The sequence below is a fragment of the Sander vitreus genome, chromosome 3 (assembly GCF_031162955.1).
Source record: "Sander vitreus isolate 19-12246 chromosome 3, sanVit1, whole genome shotgun sequence".
Lineage (NCBI taxonomy): Eukaryota > Metazoa > Chordata > Actinopteri > Perciformes > Percidae > Sander > Sander vitreus.
In genome coordinates, this window is record NC_135857.1 from 11,404,485 (window position 1) to 11,419,097 (window position 14,613).

Sequence of the window (14,613 nt, forward strand, 5' to 3'; positions counted from 1 at the left end):
ACACACATATATATATATATATATATATATATATACATACATATACACATATATATATATATATATATATATATATATATATATATATATATATATATATATACACATACATATATACACATATATATACATATACATACATATACACACACATATATATAAAATTTATTTTTTATATTAAAATTATATTTTTATATATATATATATATATATATATATATATATATATATATATATATATATATATATATAAAAATATATAAAATTTTCTGATTCTGATCTCTTGGCCAGCAGAGAAAGCCTTGCTGGCCCACCTCTGATACCTAAAATCTTTATAGAATTAAGGTGATGAAATAGATGAGTCAAAGTTCAAAAATAACTTTTATTTAGTCTCATTTTGCAAAGTACACATAACCAACTCAGAAAGGAACACACTGTGGTGATACGAACATTAACTGGTTTAACTAGAGGCAACACAGTCGCTTGAGAAGCCACACAGTGCAACGGTTGTATTAAGCCTGGCCCACAAAAATGATCAAAACAATCCCAAAAGAGACGTGGTTAATGGTTCTGAGTATAACAATTTAGATAACTGAGATATTACGACTGTGATCACCCTTCACACCAACCTCAAAACAGGAAAAAGAACAAGCTCATGCAAGTTTGCTAAACCACAAGATTAGTCAACCTCCTCAATGGTGGGACCGGAGGACGCTCCTCCTCCAGGAACATCACCAGCTCCAGGGAAGCCGCCTGGCATCCCCCCCGGCATGCCCCCCGCATTCTGGTACAGCTTGGTCATGATCGGGTTACACACCTTCTCCAACTCCTTCTGCTGATGCTCAAACTCATCTTTTTCTGCAGACTGATGAAAGAGGGAAAGAAGAGGAATTAAGTATCAAATCTGCTGCCAGCCCAACGTTTGTTTTAAAAGGAACACGCCGACTTATTGGGACTTTAGCTTATTCACCGTAACCCCCAGAGTTAGATAAGTCCATACATACCCTTCTCATCTCTGTGCGTGTTGTAACTCTGTCCAACGGCTCCACCGGTAATTGGTTCCAACTAGCCTACTGCTCCCAATAAGTGACAAAATAACACCAACATGTTCCTATTTACATGTTGTGATTTGTATAGTCACAGCGTGTACAAATAACAACGTCACATGAGACACCATCTTCTAACCATATACAAACTGGGAACTATATTCTCAGAAAGGCAAAGCATTTCTACTCTCTGCACTGGGCTTCTCAGGTACTGCAAGCATATCACTCCACCCAAGTAGCAGAAGTAGCTACCGGTGGAGCCGTCGGACAGAGTTACAACACGCACAGAGATGAGAAGGGTATGTATGGACTTATCTAACTCTGGGGGTTACGGTGAATAAGCTAAAGTCCCAATAAGTTGGCGTGTTCCTTTAACACCTATGACCATAACCACCAGCTTCTGCGAATTCATACCTGGTTTCTATCCAGCCAGCTGATGACCTCATTACACTTGTCCACAATCTTCTGTTTGTCCTCGTCGCTGATCTTGTCTTTCAGTTTCTCGTCCTCCACAGTGGACTTCATGTTGAAGGCGTAGGACTCGAGACCGTTCTTGGCAGCCACTTTCTCTCTCTGCACATCATCCTCAGACTTGTACTTCTCTGCTTCCTGGACCATACGCTCAATGTCCTCCTTGCTCAAGCGACCTAGACGGTTTGATTTCAAAAGAACACAAGGTTGACTGTGGCACGTACAATTTCACAATAAAGACACAGCGTTAAAACTTGATTCTTCAGGTTACCTTTGTCGTTGGTGATCGTGATCTTGTTCTCCTTCCCGGTGCTCTTGTCGACCGCGGACACGTTCATGATGCCGTTGGCGTCGATATCAAAGGTCACCTCAATCTGGGGAACCCCTCGGGGTGCCGGGGGGATTCCAGTCAGCTCAAATTTCCCCAAAAGGTTGTTGTCTTTGGTCATGGCCCTTTCACCCTCAAACACCTGCGGATATAACCTCAGGTCAACCCATCAATAAAAGATTTATTTGAAATGAAAGACAATTCTCTATGATAATGTGTTGGTTTTTTTTGCCCTGCTAAATATGGTGGTCATACCTGAATGAGCACACCGGGCTGGTTGTCCGAATAGGTGGTAAAAGTCTGCGTCTGCTTTGTGGGGATCGTGGTGTTCCTCTTGATGAGAACAGTCATGACTCCTCCGGCAGTCTCGATGCCCAGAGACAAGGGGGTCACGTCCAGCAGCAGCAGGTCCTGCACATTCTCCGATTTGTCGCCCGACAGGATGGCTGCCTGCACAGCTGCAGAGCAAATGGGTGGGTTTTGAGTTTCACATTTGTAGCGAATGTTCTCATTCAATCGCTGTCTCTCAAGATTTTTTACTATGTGTTACTGCTAGGGCTGGGATGATTGATTGATTGATTGATAGATAGATAGATAGATAGATAGATAGATAGATAGATAGATAGATTCGATAGTATTGAGAATTGTGGTTCTTTTCCTTCTTTAACAAAAAAGAAGAGTTGAATAATACATGATCTATGTCCTACAATATAACATGAGACATTTCTAAAAACTAATTATTTTCGCAAAAGAATGCACATCACAGTCAGTCAGTCTGACATGTATTTCTCATTTGTAAAGAAGTACATAACATGTGTTTTCTGCATTTTTCTGCTTTCGGTCTGTTATGCTGATGCAGCTGTCGCCAGCAGGACCGTATCAATAGAAAATAGTAAAGGTGTCGTGTTTTTGTTTTTTTTCACCCATAGTTACTGCTATATTTAAGGACATAAAGGGGTTATACCTGCACCATAGGCCACTGCTTCGTCAGGGTTAATGCTCTTATTGAGCTCCTTCCCATTGAAAAGGTCCTGCAGCAGCTTCTGGATCTTGGGAATACGAGTCGAACCTCCCACCAAGACAATGTCGTGGATTTGAGCCTTGTCCATCTTGGCGTCACGGAGAGCCTTTTCCACGGGCTCCAGGGTTCCTCGGAACAGGTCTGCGTTCAGCTCCTCAAACCGGGCCCTGGTGATCGAAGTGTAGAAATCAACTCCCTCGTACAGAGAATCGATTTCAATGCTGGCCTGAGTGCTGGATGACAAAGTGCGCTTGGCCCTCTCGCACGCCGTGCGCAGACGACGCACCGCCCTCTTGTTGTCACCGATGTCTTTCTTGTACTTGCGTTTGAATTCGGAGATAAAGTGGTTGACCATTCGGTTGTCAAAGTCTTCTCCACCCAAGTGTGTGTCGCCTGCTGTGGACTTCACCTCAAAGATGCCGTCTTCAATGGTCAAGATGGAGACGTCAAATGTGCCACCGCCCAGGTCAAAGATGAGGACGTTTCTCTCAGCTCCAACCTGTAGTTTGAAATGATTTTAGATTATTTTGGGGCATTATTTGGGGCATTTTCAGCCTTTATTTTTGACAGGACAGATGAAGACATGAAAGAGGAGAGAGAAGGGGAAAGACAAGCAGCAAAGGGAGTTGAACTTGGGCCCACTGCGTCGAGAAGTAAACCTCTAAATATGGGCACCCGCTCTACCAACTGAGCTATCCGGGCGCCCAGTTTGAAATGATTGTATTGTAATTTGTAGTAGTGTAATATTGGATACATCCACCTTCAGCAAGTGCTTTGGGGAATTTTTTCAGTGTACATTACTTTGGTACATTTAAATATCACATGTTGGACTCCAAAAGTACACAAAACTGACAAAAACAAAAAAACTTAAAAAATAAAAAATAAAAATAAAAGAGTAATAGTCCTTCAAAAGACAGGCCAGAAAGTCATTTTTAGTGTGGTCATTGACATGCAATTTCCCACAATACACTACATTTTATAGAAAGCTGTAGCCTAAGGATTATTTTACCTTTTTGTCCAGGCCATAAGCAATAGCAGCAGCAGTCGGCTCGTTGATGATACGAAGGACATTAAGCCCAGAAATGGTCCCTGCATCTTTGGTGGCCTGGCGCTGAGAGTCATTGAAGTAGGCAGGCACAGTCACGACTGCATTTGTTACAGTCTGCAAGAAAAGAAAATGGTTACAAGTTGCAGCAGATAGAGACATAAATGACAGCAAAGTGAAGCTTTTACCAACACTAAGTTAAATTAGAGCTCTGAGATCCCGAGTCTATTTTAACAACAATATTATTGTTGTAAACAGGAAACAAATACTGCAGGGTTCGGTTTAAAAATTCCATGTTTTGCAGGGGACATAGCAGTCAATTTTGTAAAACTCAAGGTAAACACACAGGTTTACCTTCCCAAGGTATGCCTCTGCAATCTCCTTCATTTTAATTAGCACCATGGAGGAGATCTCCTCTGGGTAGAAGGTTTTGGTCTCGCCCTTGTACTCCACTTGTACTTTGGGGCGTGTAGCATCATTAATGACTGTAAATGGCCAGTGTTTCATGTCTGACTGGACAACGCTGTCATCAAACCGACGTCCAATGAGACGCTTTGCATCTGAGGGACAATTAAAAAAAATGCAATAAATAAGCAGGAGCATTAAAAGTGAACTAATCATACTTGTTTAGAAAAAAAATGTTTTATACCAAATACTGTGTTGTTGGGGTTCAGGGCCACCTGATTCTTGGCTGCATCCCCAATCAGCCTCTCAGTGTCAGTGAAGGCAACATAACTGGGTGTGGTCCTGTTCCCCTGGTCATTGGCAATGATCTCAACTTTGCCGTGCTGAAACACTCCTACACAGGAGTATGTAGTGCCCAGGTCAATGCCGACTGCTGGTCCCTTGGACATGGTTCCTGAGAAAATGAAAATCATCAGCTGTTAACCGTACATTGGGACTGAACTGAAAATCTGGGTATATGACAGATGAGTAACCATGGCTGGCCACCACAGTATTTCCCATACATTGATTTATTTGCGGCCAGTCCGCCACAATACCAACCAATGCCACATATTGATTTATTATTTTTTCCCTCCTTGTCCCTCTCTCATTTGTAGGGCTGGGTGTCGTTCAAAGATTTTGGATGCCGGTACTGATACCTTGCCCCCTCCCCTCGAACAAACCTGTAAGCCAAAAAACTGGACTCTTAACTCCGTTGGAAACACTGCACCATGAGGCACATTTAGTATGGTGTAATGAGTCTATTCTCAGAGTCTGAGCAGCTCAAACAGAAGTGGAAACAAACTTGTCTTAGTGAAGTAAAGGTCCACAGCACCTGTTTACAAGCCTCCCACGTTTGACAGCTTGGCAACAACTTCCTTTATTATGGCAACAGCAGACAACAGGGAGGAGAGGGCCTTTTCTGAGATGCAGGTTTACTGTACAGCCTGATAACCTCACTGGACATTAACATCAATAAATTGAGCCACTGAAAATTATTCAGCCACTATTTTGATTATGAATTCATTGTTCGGTTCATGTGTCAAGAACAAGATGCTAAACTTTGTCTGATTTGAGCGTGTAGGTTTTCTGCTACTTCTTGTGACTTGCTGTTTGTATAACACTCATTAAATACGGTTTGAATTGAACTAGAGCTGGGTTTATAAATTACTGGGATTATTTTCTGAAAACCATATAAAAATAGGGAAAATGAGCTGATGTAAAAAAAATAAAATAAAAAAAGACATGTTTCACTCTACAACAAAGTTATCAAGATGACTCAGTAAGAAGTAACTTCTTTGAACAGGCCCTATGTAATGCTTACTGTTGCTACAGCAGCATAATATCAATATACTGTAACGTTAGCCTAATGTTAAGCCACATGGGAGGTGTTTACAGCTATCCTGGGCAAAGGTCGTCATACCTTGCTTCAATGTCGAAGCTTCAATCATTTTTCAAGTAAAAATGATAAAACAGTGTTTGGGTTCCATGTTAGGATCTGCTGCTTTTCCGCCTATCTTATGTGGGTTTTTAATATTGTATTATGTTGCTTATTTAATTTCCTTTTATTTTAACTGTTTTATTTTACAAAGTATTTGCCTCATTGCAATCTTGCAATGTTATCCTGTTAATTCTGGTTCGACCATGTTAAACCCCTTTGTAACGTATATAATATATTCTTTGATATTATGTTTATCATCATCTCTCATATATATATATATATATATATATAAAAAACTGAAAACCTGTGATGAGCTAGTTTTTTTGTATTTTCTGACACTTTATAGTCTCAATTATTATTTGATCAATTGGTAATGAAAACAACCAATGCTCATCAAGCCAACATGTCAGTCAAATCAGAAATATGAGGAAATATACCTTGTCAACAGCAAGGTATATTTGTATATTAGGTTGTCCAAGTCAATATAGCAGCAGAGCCTTGTCTTTTGTCTGTAGGTTTGTGCACAATCTAATTAGATTTTTGATTTGTACGACAGAAACTAATGACAAACATGCAAGTTCATGTTTTAGATAAGGTTAACACAATTAAACTTGGCTCCTGTTGTTACAATAGTAGTTTCACTCATATTGTTAATAGTTGTTAAAAGGTAATTTGGTGTTGGGACAAGGAGCAAGGGGTTTTATGAAAGAAAAAGTGTGACAGCTAGCCACTAAGCAAGAGTAGGGTGAAGTGCTGCATCATTAACGTTAGCTTAGCTATCAACCGCAGCCCCAGCACAGGAGGGCGTGCCACTTCACATTACAGAAGGATGGGAACTTTCTGGAACATTCCTTTCGCTTTCTCATAACTTGGACACACTTTACAAGGCTTTAAATAACCTCTCAAGAAGATGTGCATCATTTCAACGCAAATTAGCAACTTTGCTAACCAAATTAGCAAGCGTGTTAGCAGCACCAATTCATACCTGTTGTTATAGGGTCTATAGAGTTAGGTACGTTATAGCCACTTTCTGTACGTTAGCTCTCCTGTTAAATTGGTCACCCTTAATTAACATACACAACAATAACAATACAAAAAGTAATCTTAAAGCATCAATTAATAAGAGTTGGTGTTAATGGAGGAGATATGTGCAATTGGATTTGACTAACGTTAACGTAATATTCAAATACCAGTCGGTATCTATTTTATTATATTTGCTATTAAATTAACGTTAGAAAAAAACGTTAGCTAGCTAATATAACGTCTCTGACCAGAAAAAGTTACTATAATACAGTATTCAACTAGCTAATACTTACCTCCGTTAAATTCGGAATCGGTCGTTTAATCGGCGTATCGTTAAACTGATTGTTATTAATACTGCTGGCTGGTTCACCCGGAGCGACTCTCGTTGTGAAGGGTCCCCTGATTCCTGCTGCCTGTCAGTGTGTGTGTGTCATGGATGTATTAAGAGAACGGTGTGTGTGAGCGGCCGCGCCTCCTCCACAACACTTCCTCTCAGAACTCTCCAGAACACAGGAGAAGCGATGCTGGCCAATCAGCCTCCATCACTGCCTCTACAAATGGTCCAATTGAAAATATTGTTTGCACGTTGACACAGCAGCTGCTATCAAGATTATTATGAATTACTTTTACTGTCGTATTTATGATTATTATGCAGCATGGCTATTTGACAATGGCTGATTACAGTGGTGGAAGAAGGAGCCTACTTACTGTTAGTAAAAGTAGCAATATCACAGTGTAGAAACACTGTTTTAAATAAAAGTCCTGCATTCAATTTGTAAAGTAAAAGAACTTTAGAATCCATGTATACTTAAAGTATCAAAAGTAAAAGTACTTGTTAAGCAAAATGGCCCATTTTAGAATCATATATATATCAGTGGATTATAATTATTGATGCAATAAGGCTGTTGCAGCTGGTAAAGGTGGTGCTGATTTGAATTACTTTATATAGGCTACAGCTGGGTAGCTTAATCTATAATATGACATATTTTATAAATTGATTTATATTTTGTATAAATAATCTGCCAATCTGCAAAGTAACTAGCAACTAAAGCTGTCATGTCATAGTACAACATTGGCTTCCAAAATGTAGTGGAGTAGAAGTATAAAGTACCATAAAATGGAAATAAGATACAAGATTGTACTTAAAGCTATAGTGCGTTGTTTCTGTCGTCCCCATTGCTAGTAGCCAAGGAGCACACGGATTAAAAAAACATGATGGACTCTTCAGAAGAGGTCATTATCTTCACTTGAGCTTCTGTGCGGGAAAGTCATCGGACGCCACAATCTTCTGAACATAGTCATACTGAGAAATACAGAGAGAGTTGTGTGGAGCTGACAGTCTTAATTAGCTTTGTAGCAACTCATTTGGCAATGGCTTGAATATAACGGACGTTCATTAGTCCAGTAGTACAGTACAGTACAGTAATTGAGTAAATGTAATTAGTCACATTCAACCATTGATAATAGCACATAATAAATAACCATTAAAAAAATCCTGCATTGAAAATGTTACTTCAACTAAGTACATTTATTCAAGTACAATTTTGAGGCACTTGTATTTTACTTGGGTGCTTCCATTTTATGCTACTTTATACTATACTTAAATGTACGTTTTAAAGTATTTCTAATATACAAAGTATTTAAGGTACTAAGTATCAAAAGTGAAAGTACTCATTGTGCAGAATGGCTCATTTCACAGTGTTATGTTATTATCGAATACGTTATGATTCTGTTCTGTCATAAACACATGTAAGAGTTTTTTTAAGTTGTAGTTTGTCAATGTGAAGCTAATTAAGATACTTTGTATTCTACTGGGTATATTAGTACTGTAGTATTGCATCATATCATAAAAGCAGTTCATATGTTTTCATTTTAAGTAAGTAAGTAATTATGAGTTTCAAATAAAGTGGAGTAAAAAGTACATTAACCTCTCAAATGTAGTGACGTAAAGGTATAAGCAGTACTACAATACTGTAAAACTAATGTATGCATATTATTGAGTTTACTGCACATGTCTCAACAGTGGTGGAAAGTAACATTAAGTATTCAAGTATTGTACTTAAGTAAGATTTGGAGGTACTTCACTTGATTATTTTCTATTTGCTGCTACTTGATACTACATTTCAAAAAGAAATACAGTATTGTACTTTTTTACTCTACTATATTTATCTGGCAGCTATAGTAACTTAGATTAAGATTTTGCATATATATGATCATCTTATAAAATGTGATGCATCATTATTTCACAGTACCTAACAGTATATCAAGTAAAATTAGCTTCACCTGGACCAACTACAGGATTAAAATAGTAATCAGTCATAGTAATCCCATAATACTGCATAAACATAGTACTGTAAGAGGGCTCATTCGACTTTACTGTGAGCAATACGTCTTTAAGCTTTTGGATGCATGGCTTGTAATGGAGTACTTCTTCCACCACTGTATAACTCTTTGCAGTCAGTGCAACAAGGAGAACCGAAAAGCTGAACCATACCTACAAACATGATTTTCTTAGCATCAAGGACACTAAAATGTAAATTTATCCTACAAGATCTGTAGCATGATCTGCAACACCAAATATTCCATCTGGGAACAGTTACTGAGATTAGGGTGGATCTCCCTCTCACAGTTGGGATGGGTCACAGATTATCAAGTTGAAACCCTGGTTTTGGTTTACCATTTACATACATGCAAGAATTGTGTCCTGATTTTTTTTTTTAAAAGGGCCCTTATATCATTACTTGATATGATACTGCTCAGGTGTTGCATGTGGTTGATAGTGTGACTCACAGCACATCACGGTCTACTTACAAAAGCTGTTGTTAAAGGATATCTGGGTTAAACTAAATCATTTGATACTTTCCGGTTGACCCTGTAAAGATGCAAGACAAAAAAAGAAAGGAAAAGATAAGATCTAATAAGATAGATCTAACTACAATGTATACAAATACAATCTACATACATACAGACTTGAATTCTCAGGTTATGTTGTGCCTTCACAGGCTATGAGGCTGAAATCAAGTGCTGATAATTCCTTATTGTTTAGAGTGCCAATGACAACATAAAAGTCAGATTTTATGAAAACACTGGCCTTGTGTAATGTAACTTAGGCTGTTTATGAACTGCCTCTTTCAATGTTCCCAAGAGCCCCTTTAGTGGCGATGCATCGAAATGCCTTTACTGTCACAAGCCTAGAGACACGTCACTTGTTTTGTCCCCTAAGACTTTTCTAACCGCTATTCTTGTTTTAATGTAAACATCCATGGAGGCATTTGTTTTGTACACATTTGACATGAGCACAGTTACACTTTTTCCTTACCAACACCCACATTTCCAAAAAACATGTAACTTCTTAGTAATCTCATTATCATATTAAGGCACTTTAGGATGTTAACTTTAATTATTTCGTCACAGTTTCCATTGAGATTATATGAAGATTATATTCCTCACGTCTATGAGTCACATTCACTGACACATGACAGTGGTGCGTGCAGTGGCCTGGCAAAATTCTTACAAAATGTAAGGGATGCATGTTGATAAAGTAGAGCTCACCCAAACTCTACCCTGCGAGTTAAATATGATGTACAGATGGAGCTGTTCTGTTCTGTTATAAAGATTTATTAGAGTTTAACAATTATGGATATACACACCAAGATCCTTCTTTTCGTTATGGTTGTCCAGGAAAAACAGTACACACACACCTTCAGAGTTGGGTGATAATTCCCATTCACATACAATTATTCCCTTTCGCATCTGTCGTGTCTGTCCTTTACATACGAGGCTGCAGCTCGTTGGTTTGGCTTAGCATAGCAGAAAGGCCGAAAATAGGGAAACAGCTAGTCTGGCTCTATTCAAAGGTTACAAAATCTGCCTACCAAAACTCACTAATTACCTTCACAGTAATTTACTTTTTTGGGCCACCTCGGGCAGTGCAAATAAGTTGCGAACACAACATTGACGTAAAAAAATCCTCTTTAAATTGATATGGCGAACATGATAATAAACAGCAGAGCAACATTATCATTCATCTAGAGTTATGGTTCTGGACACCTGATCAGTGTTAGTCCAATAATCACTAGGGGTGGGGGGAAAAAATCGATACAGCAGAGTATCATGATATTTTCCGTGGCAATATAGTATCAATACACAGACTTCAGACGCTAAGTATCAATCTTATATTACATATGTGATGGTCAGTTTGTCTGCTTGACAATCCCATTTTGCAGCAATACAATTGAAGTGAGATGAACAAACAGAGAAATGTATCTTTTTAGATAAAACAGATGTTGATAAAGTTCCTTTTGGGGACAAGATAAGTTGGAAAAAAGGTAATAAATTGCAATATATCGCAGAATATTGCAATATGTTTAAAATCACAATAAAATCGTATTGTGACATAAGTATTGTGATGATATCGTGTCGTGAGGCCTCTGGTGATTCACACCCCTGATATTCACTCTCTTTTATCTTTGTTTTTGAACTCCTGAGGAAATCGGGGTCTTTTGCTGCTGAATGCTCCACTGTGTTCACCAGCTAATCGATAACTGTGTCGGTCTGCTGTTTAGTGCTGAGCAGATAGTGTGCAGGGGATAATGTTTCTTAATTACCTCAAACATATTTGGTGCATTTCTGTACTACAATCAGAGATGTATAGTAACGAAGTAGAACTAATTCACTACTGTACTTAAGTACTAAAAGGCTGTATCTATATAATCTTATATATGTAATATTTGTTAATTCCTTTGGCTACAGCCTTGGCTAAACATTTAAAATAATATAAACAATATGATATTCAAACTTTTGACTGCTTTCTTTAATAACTACATAACACAATACTTTCACTTTTACTTTCAGTACTTGAGTAGTACATTTTAAAATAAACTACTTGCAATACTTAAGTACAAAAAATGTTGAATACTTTAGTACTTCTACTTAAGTGTAAAAGAGCACTTCAACTTCTACTCACGTCACTTTTTTGATAGAGCACTTGTGCTTTTACTCAAGTATGGGTCTCTAGTACTTTATACATGTCTGACTACAATTTATTGTTACTTACAGTATTGACCAACATACACACTGATAGTTTATGTGTGATAAGCCGGGCCTTACAATCCATGCATCTCAGCTAAGCTAATAATATACGCTCTTGGTCTACTTCATTCCCAGGTAACACAGGGCTACAGCGTCATCATCCGATCTTATTTTTTTTTAATTAAGATATTTAATGCTCATGTGTACATGTCAGCCTATATTGTGGACTGAAGACTGTATATTATTAGGTACAAATTGAGGATAAGTTCATTCTGAAACAGTCAAAGTCATTGTTTTTTCACATTCAAGCTGAGTCATGAGTCAGAATTTGGATTCTTTAAAGAACTATATTTGTGTGAACTGTACATTAAAATACACCTTAAAGTGGCAATATTATGCTCATTTTCAGGTTCATAATTGTAATTTGAAATTGTATCAGAATAGGTTTACATGGTTTAATTTTCAAAAAACACCATATTGTTGTTGTACTGCACATTGCTGCAGATCCTCTTTCCACCCTGTGTGTTGTGTTGTTTGATTTAGCTACAGAGTGAGACCTCTCAACTTCTGTAACGTCTTTGTTGGCAGTCGCACATGCGCAGTAGCTACGTAAGGATTACATGAGCTAGCTAGCTGTTTCTCCAACTTCGGCCTGTACAAGGCAGAATTAGCCGGGAGACTTCTTCTAAACGAGGGCGCACTTCCACCTTTGCGTGGAATACCTGCAGAACAGAGACATGTAAGTAGTTCTATACAATTTAGTTTGTAGATTAGGGTGAATTCGTGTGTGTTGTAGCAGTGTTTTTCCACTGAGAACGAGCTAGCATGCTAGCGCTAGCATGCTAACGGTTAGCCCCCTAGCACCCTCGTTTCGGCTAGTTACGCAGAAAGATTTTGAACAGCTCACCCGGAGACTGAAGGCTAATATCTGCTGTGAAAAAGGTCCATAGCTGTGTTTCCATAAACTAATTTGTATGTGCATTTTGAAGTATCGCATTAGAAAGGCTGTATGAAAACGTCAACATTAAAACGAGGACATTCCAATTGTGCAAAAGAGTTCGCTTCAGGTGGTTTTTGCCTTTGTCGAAAAAAACAGTTGATTCGCTAAATGGGATATGGAAACATTTTGCCAAATAAGAAGTTTGCTTAAAATTTGTTTTGCAATTGAATAGAAGCATGTCTTCTTTTGCGTCTGTTCTCTTTTAATACAAAACGCTTGTGTTTATGATTACGGCTCCTGACCTAAATCTGCCACAGCAGTGGAGCAGGTTAATATCATTATTCCCCAAGGTGAGCACATTCACTGCTTCTGGGTCCAGGTTTTGAAGAGATATGCCCTCAGTAACACTGATGGCATGGCTTGCAGACAAATGCTTATTTAGACAACAATAGGGAGATTAAAACTGGCATTTGACATTGGATATGACTAAAGTAATCTAACAAGCACCTTTTTAAGGCTGTACCCTCATGGTGTATTGTGGTGCTGTTCTTCGGGGACCCGAGTTTCTCAGAGGTCCCTTTTCTATCGTCATGCGTCACAAAAGACTTTGTAGTTCCCTCAGATAGGTGTGTCTTTTATCCGCAGACTGTACAAAACAGCACCGGGATTTTCTATTTACAGTTTACAGCCGGAGGCCACAACAAAAACTGATCCATTACAGAACTTGCACACGAAAGAACAATAATGCGACTTTTATGATATCATAAGATCGCTAAAGAGGACACTTGTAATCAGATCACTGATCCTGCTCTTTCATAGTCTAGTATAATGTATATTCTAGTATACATTACGGTTTCCTATGCGACGCTCTCAGCAATCAAGTGTTTGCAAGACATCATTATCAGCCAATAACCTGGCATTGCCCAACATATAACATAATATTTTGTGCCAGACCAAATCAAAAAAGCTGACTGCTGTGCAGTAAATGTGGCGACAAAGTCAGAATCAATCTGACGGTAAACATCTTTATTCCAGTACAGTACACATGATAAAAGCAAACTATGTTTTATACAAATCATCTTTAGTACATCCATGAAACAAATGACTGGCTATTAATTATTAAATGATCAGCTAGGAAACTCATTCATCTCTTAAGAAATAAGTACCCAGGTTGAGCTTCCTGTATCTGCCTTTAAATAACATCTTGACCTTATTGAAGATAAGGACAAGCTAAAATAAATAAATCCCTGCTGAGATCAATATCAGTCACATTAATAATACAACTGAGCTTATGGCATGAGGATTGATCCTTTTAAATGAACAAATAAGACCAAAAACAGGCTCGGTATCACTGAAAACACTTTTTTTGTGACACATTATAAATAGTAGTCACTTGAAAGGTATTTAAATGTCAACATTTTAATCCAGAAAGTGTGTCCGAGGATTTCAGATAAATAGATTGGACTTGTTTGATGAACAATTTCATTTAAACAACAATGTACAGTAATACAACAATGGTAAATGCTGATCAAAAATACTTAGGTAGAATAATTGTTTCCACAAAGCAACGGATGACTTATAAAACCATTTTTTCTTAATTCTACTTTTTATATGTATATGTATGGAAACAAACATTCAAACGCTACAGGTTACAATCAGCAGAAGGCTAACTGGAGTTGACATGTTGAACTGTGTGAAAAGAAAAAAAAGCTTATTTCAGATGAATTGTTATTTGAATTCAAAATGATGTAAAAGAATATTCAGAAAAATGAAAATTGTTCATAGCCCAGCTCATGTTACACTTTTGTCTGTCTAACACACAC

At 38.0% G+C, this 14,613-nt stretch overlaps 1 protein-coding gene across 1 annotated transcript; it reads right to left on the reverse strand.

Moving 5' to 3' along the window:
- Positions 1 to 362: 362 nt before the first annotated feature.
- hspa8b (heat shock protein family A (Hsp70) member 8b) lies at positions 363 to 7,286 on the reverse strand. The gene is made up of 9 exons (XM_078245952.1): positions 7,113 to 7,286; positions 4,561 to 4,770; positions 4,266 to 4,471; positions 3,876 to 4,028; positions 2,810 to 3,365; positions 2,101 to 2,303; positions 1,789 to 1,987; positions 1,461 to 1,693; positions 363 to 865 (listed from the first exon to the last, which is right to left on the reverse strand). The coding sequence occupies exons 2-9, from the start codon at positions 4,763 to 4,765 to the stop codon at positions 680 to 682; spliced, it is 1,941 nt and encodes a 646-aa protein (XP_078102078.1). The 5' UTR covers positions 4,766 to 4,770; positions 7,113 to 7,286; the 3' UTR covers positions 363 to 679.
- Between the last annotated feature and the right edge of the window lie 7,327 nt (positions 7,287 to 14,613).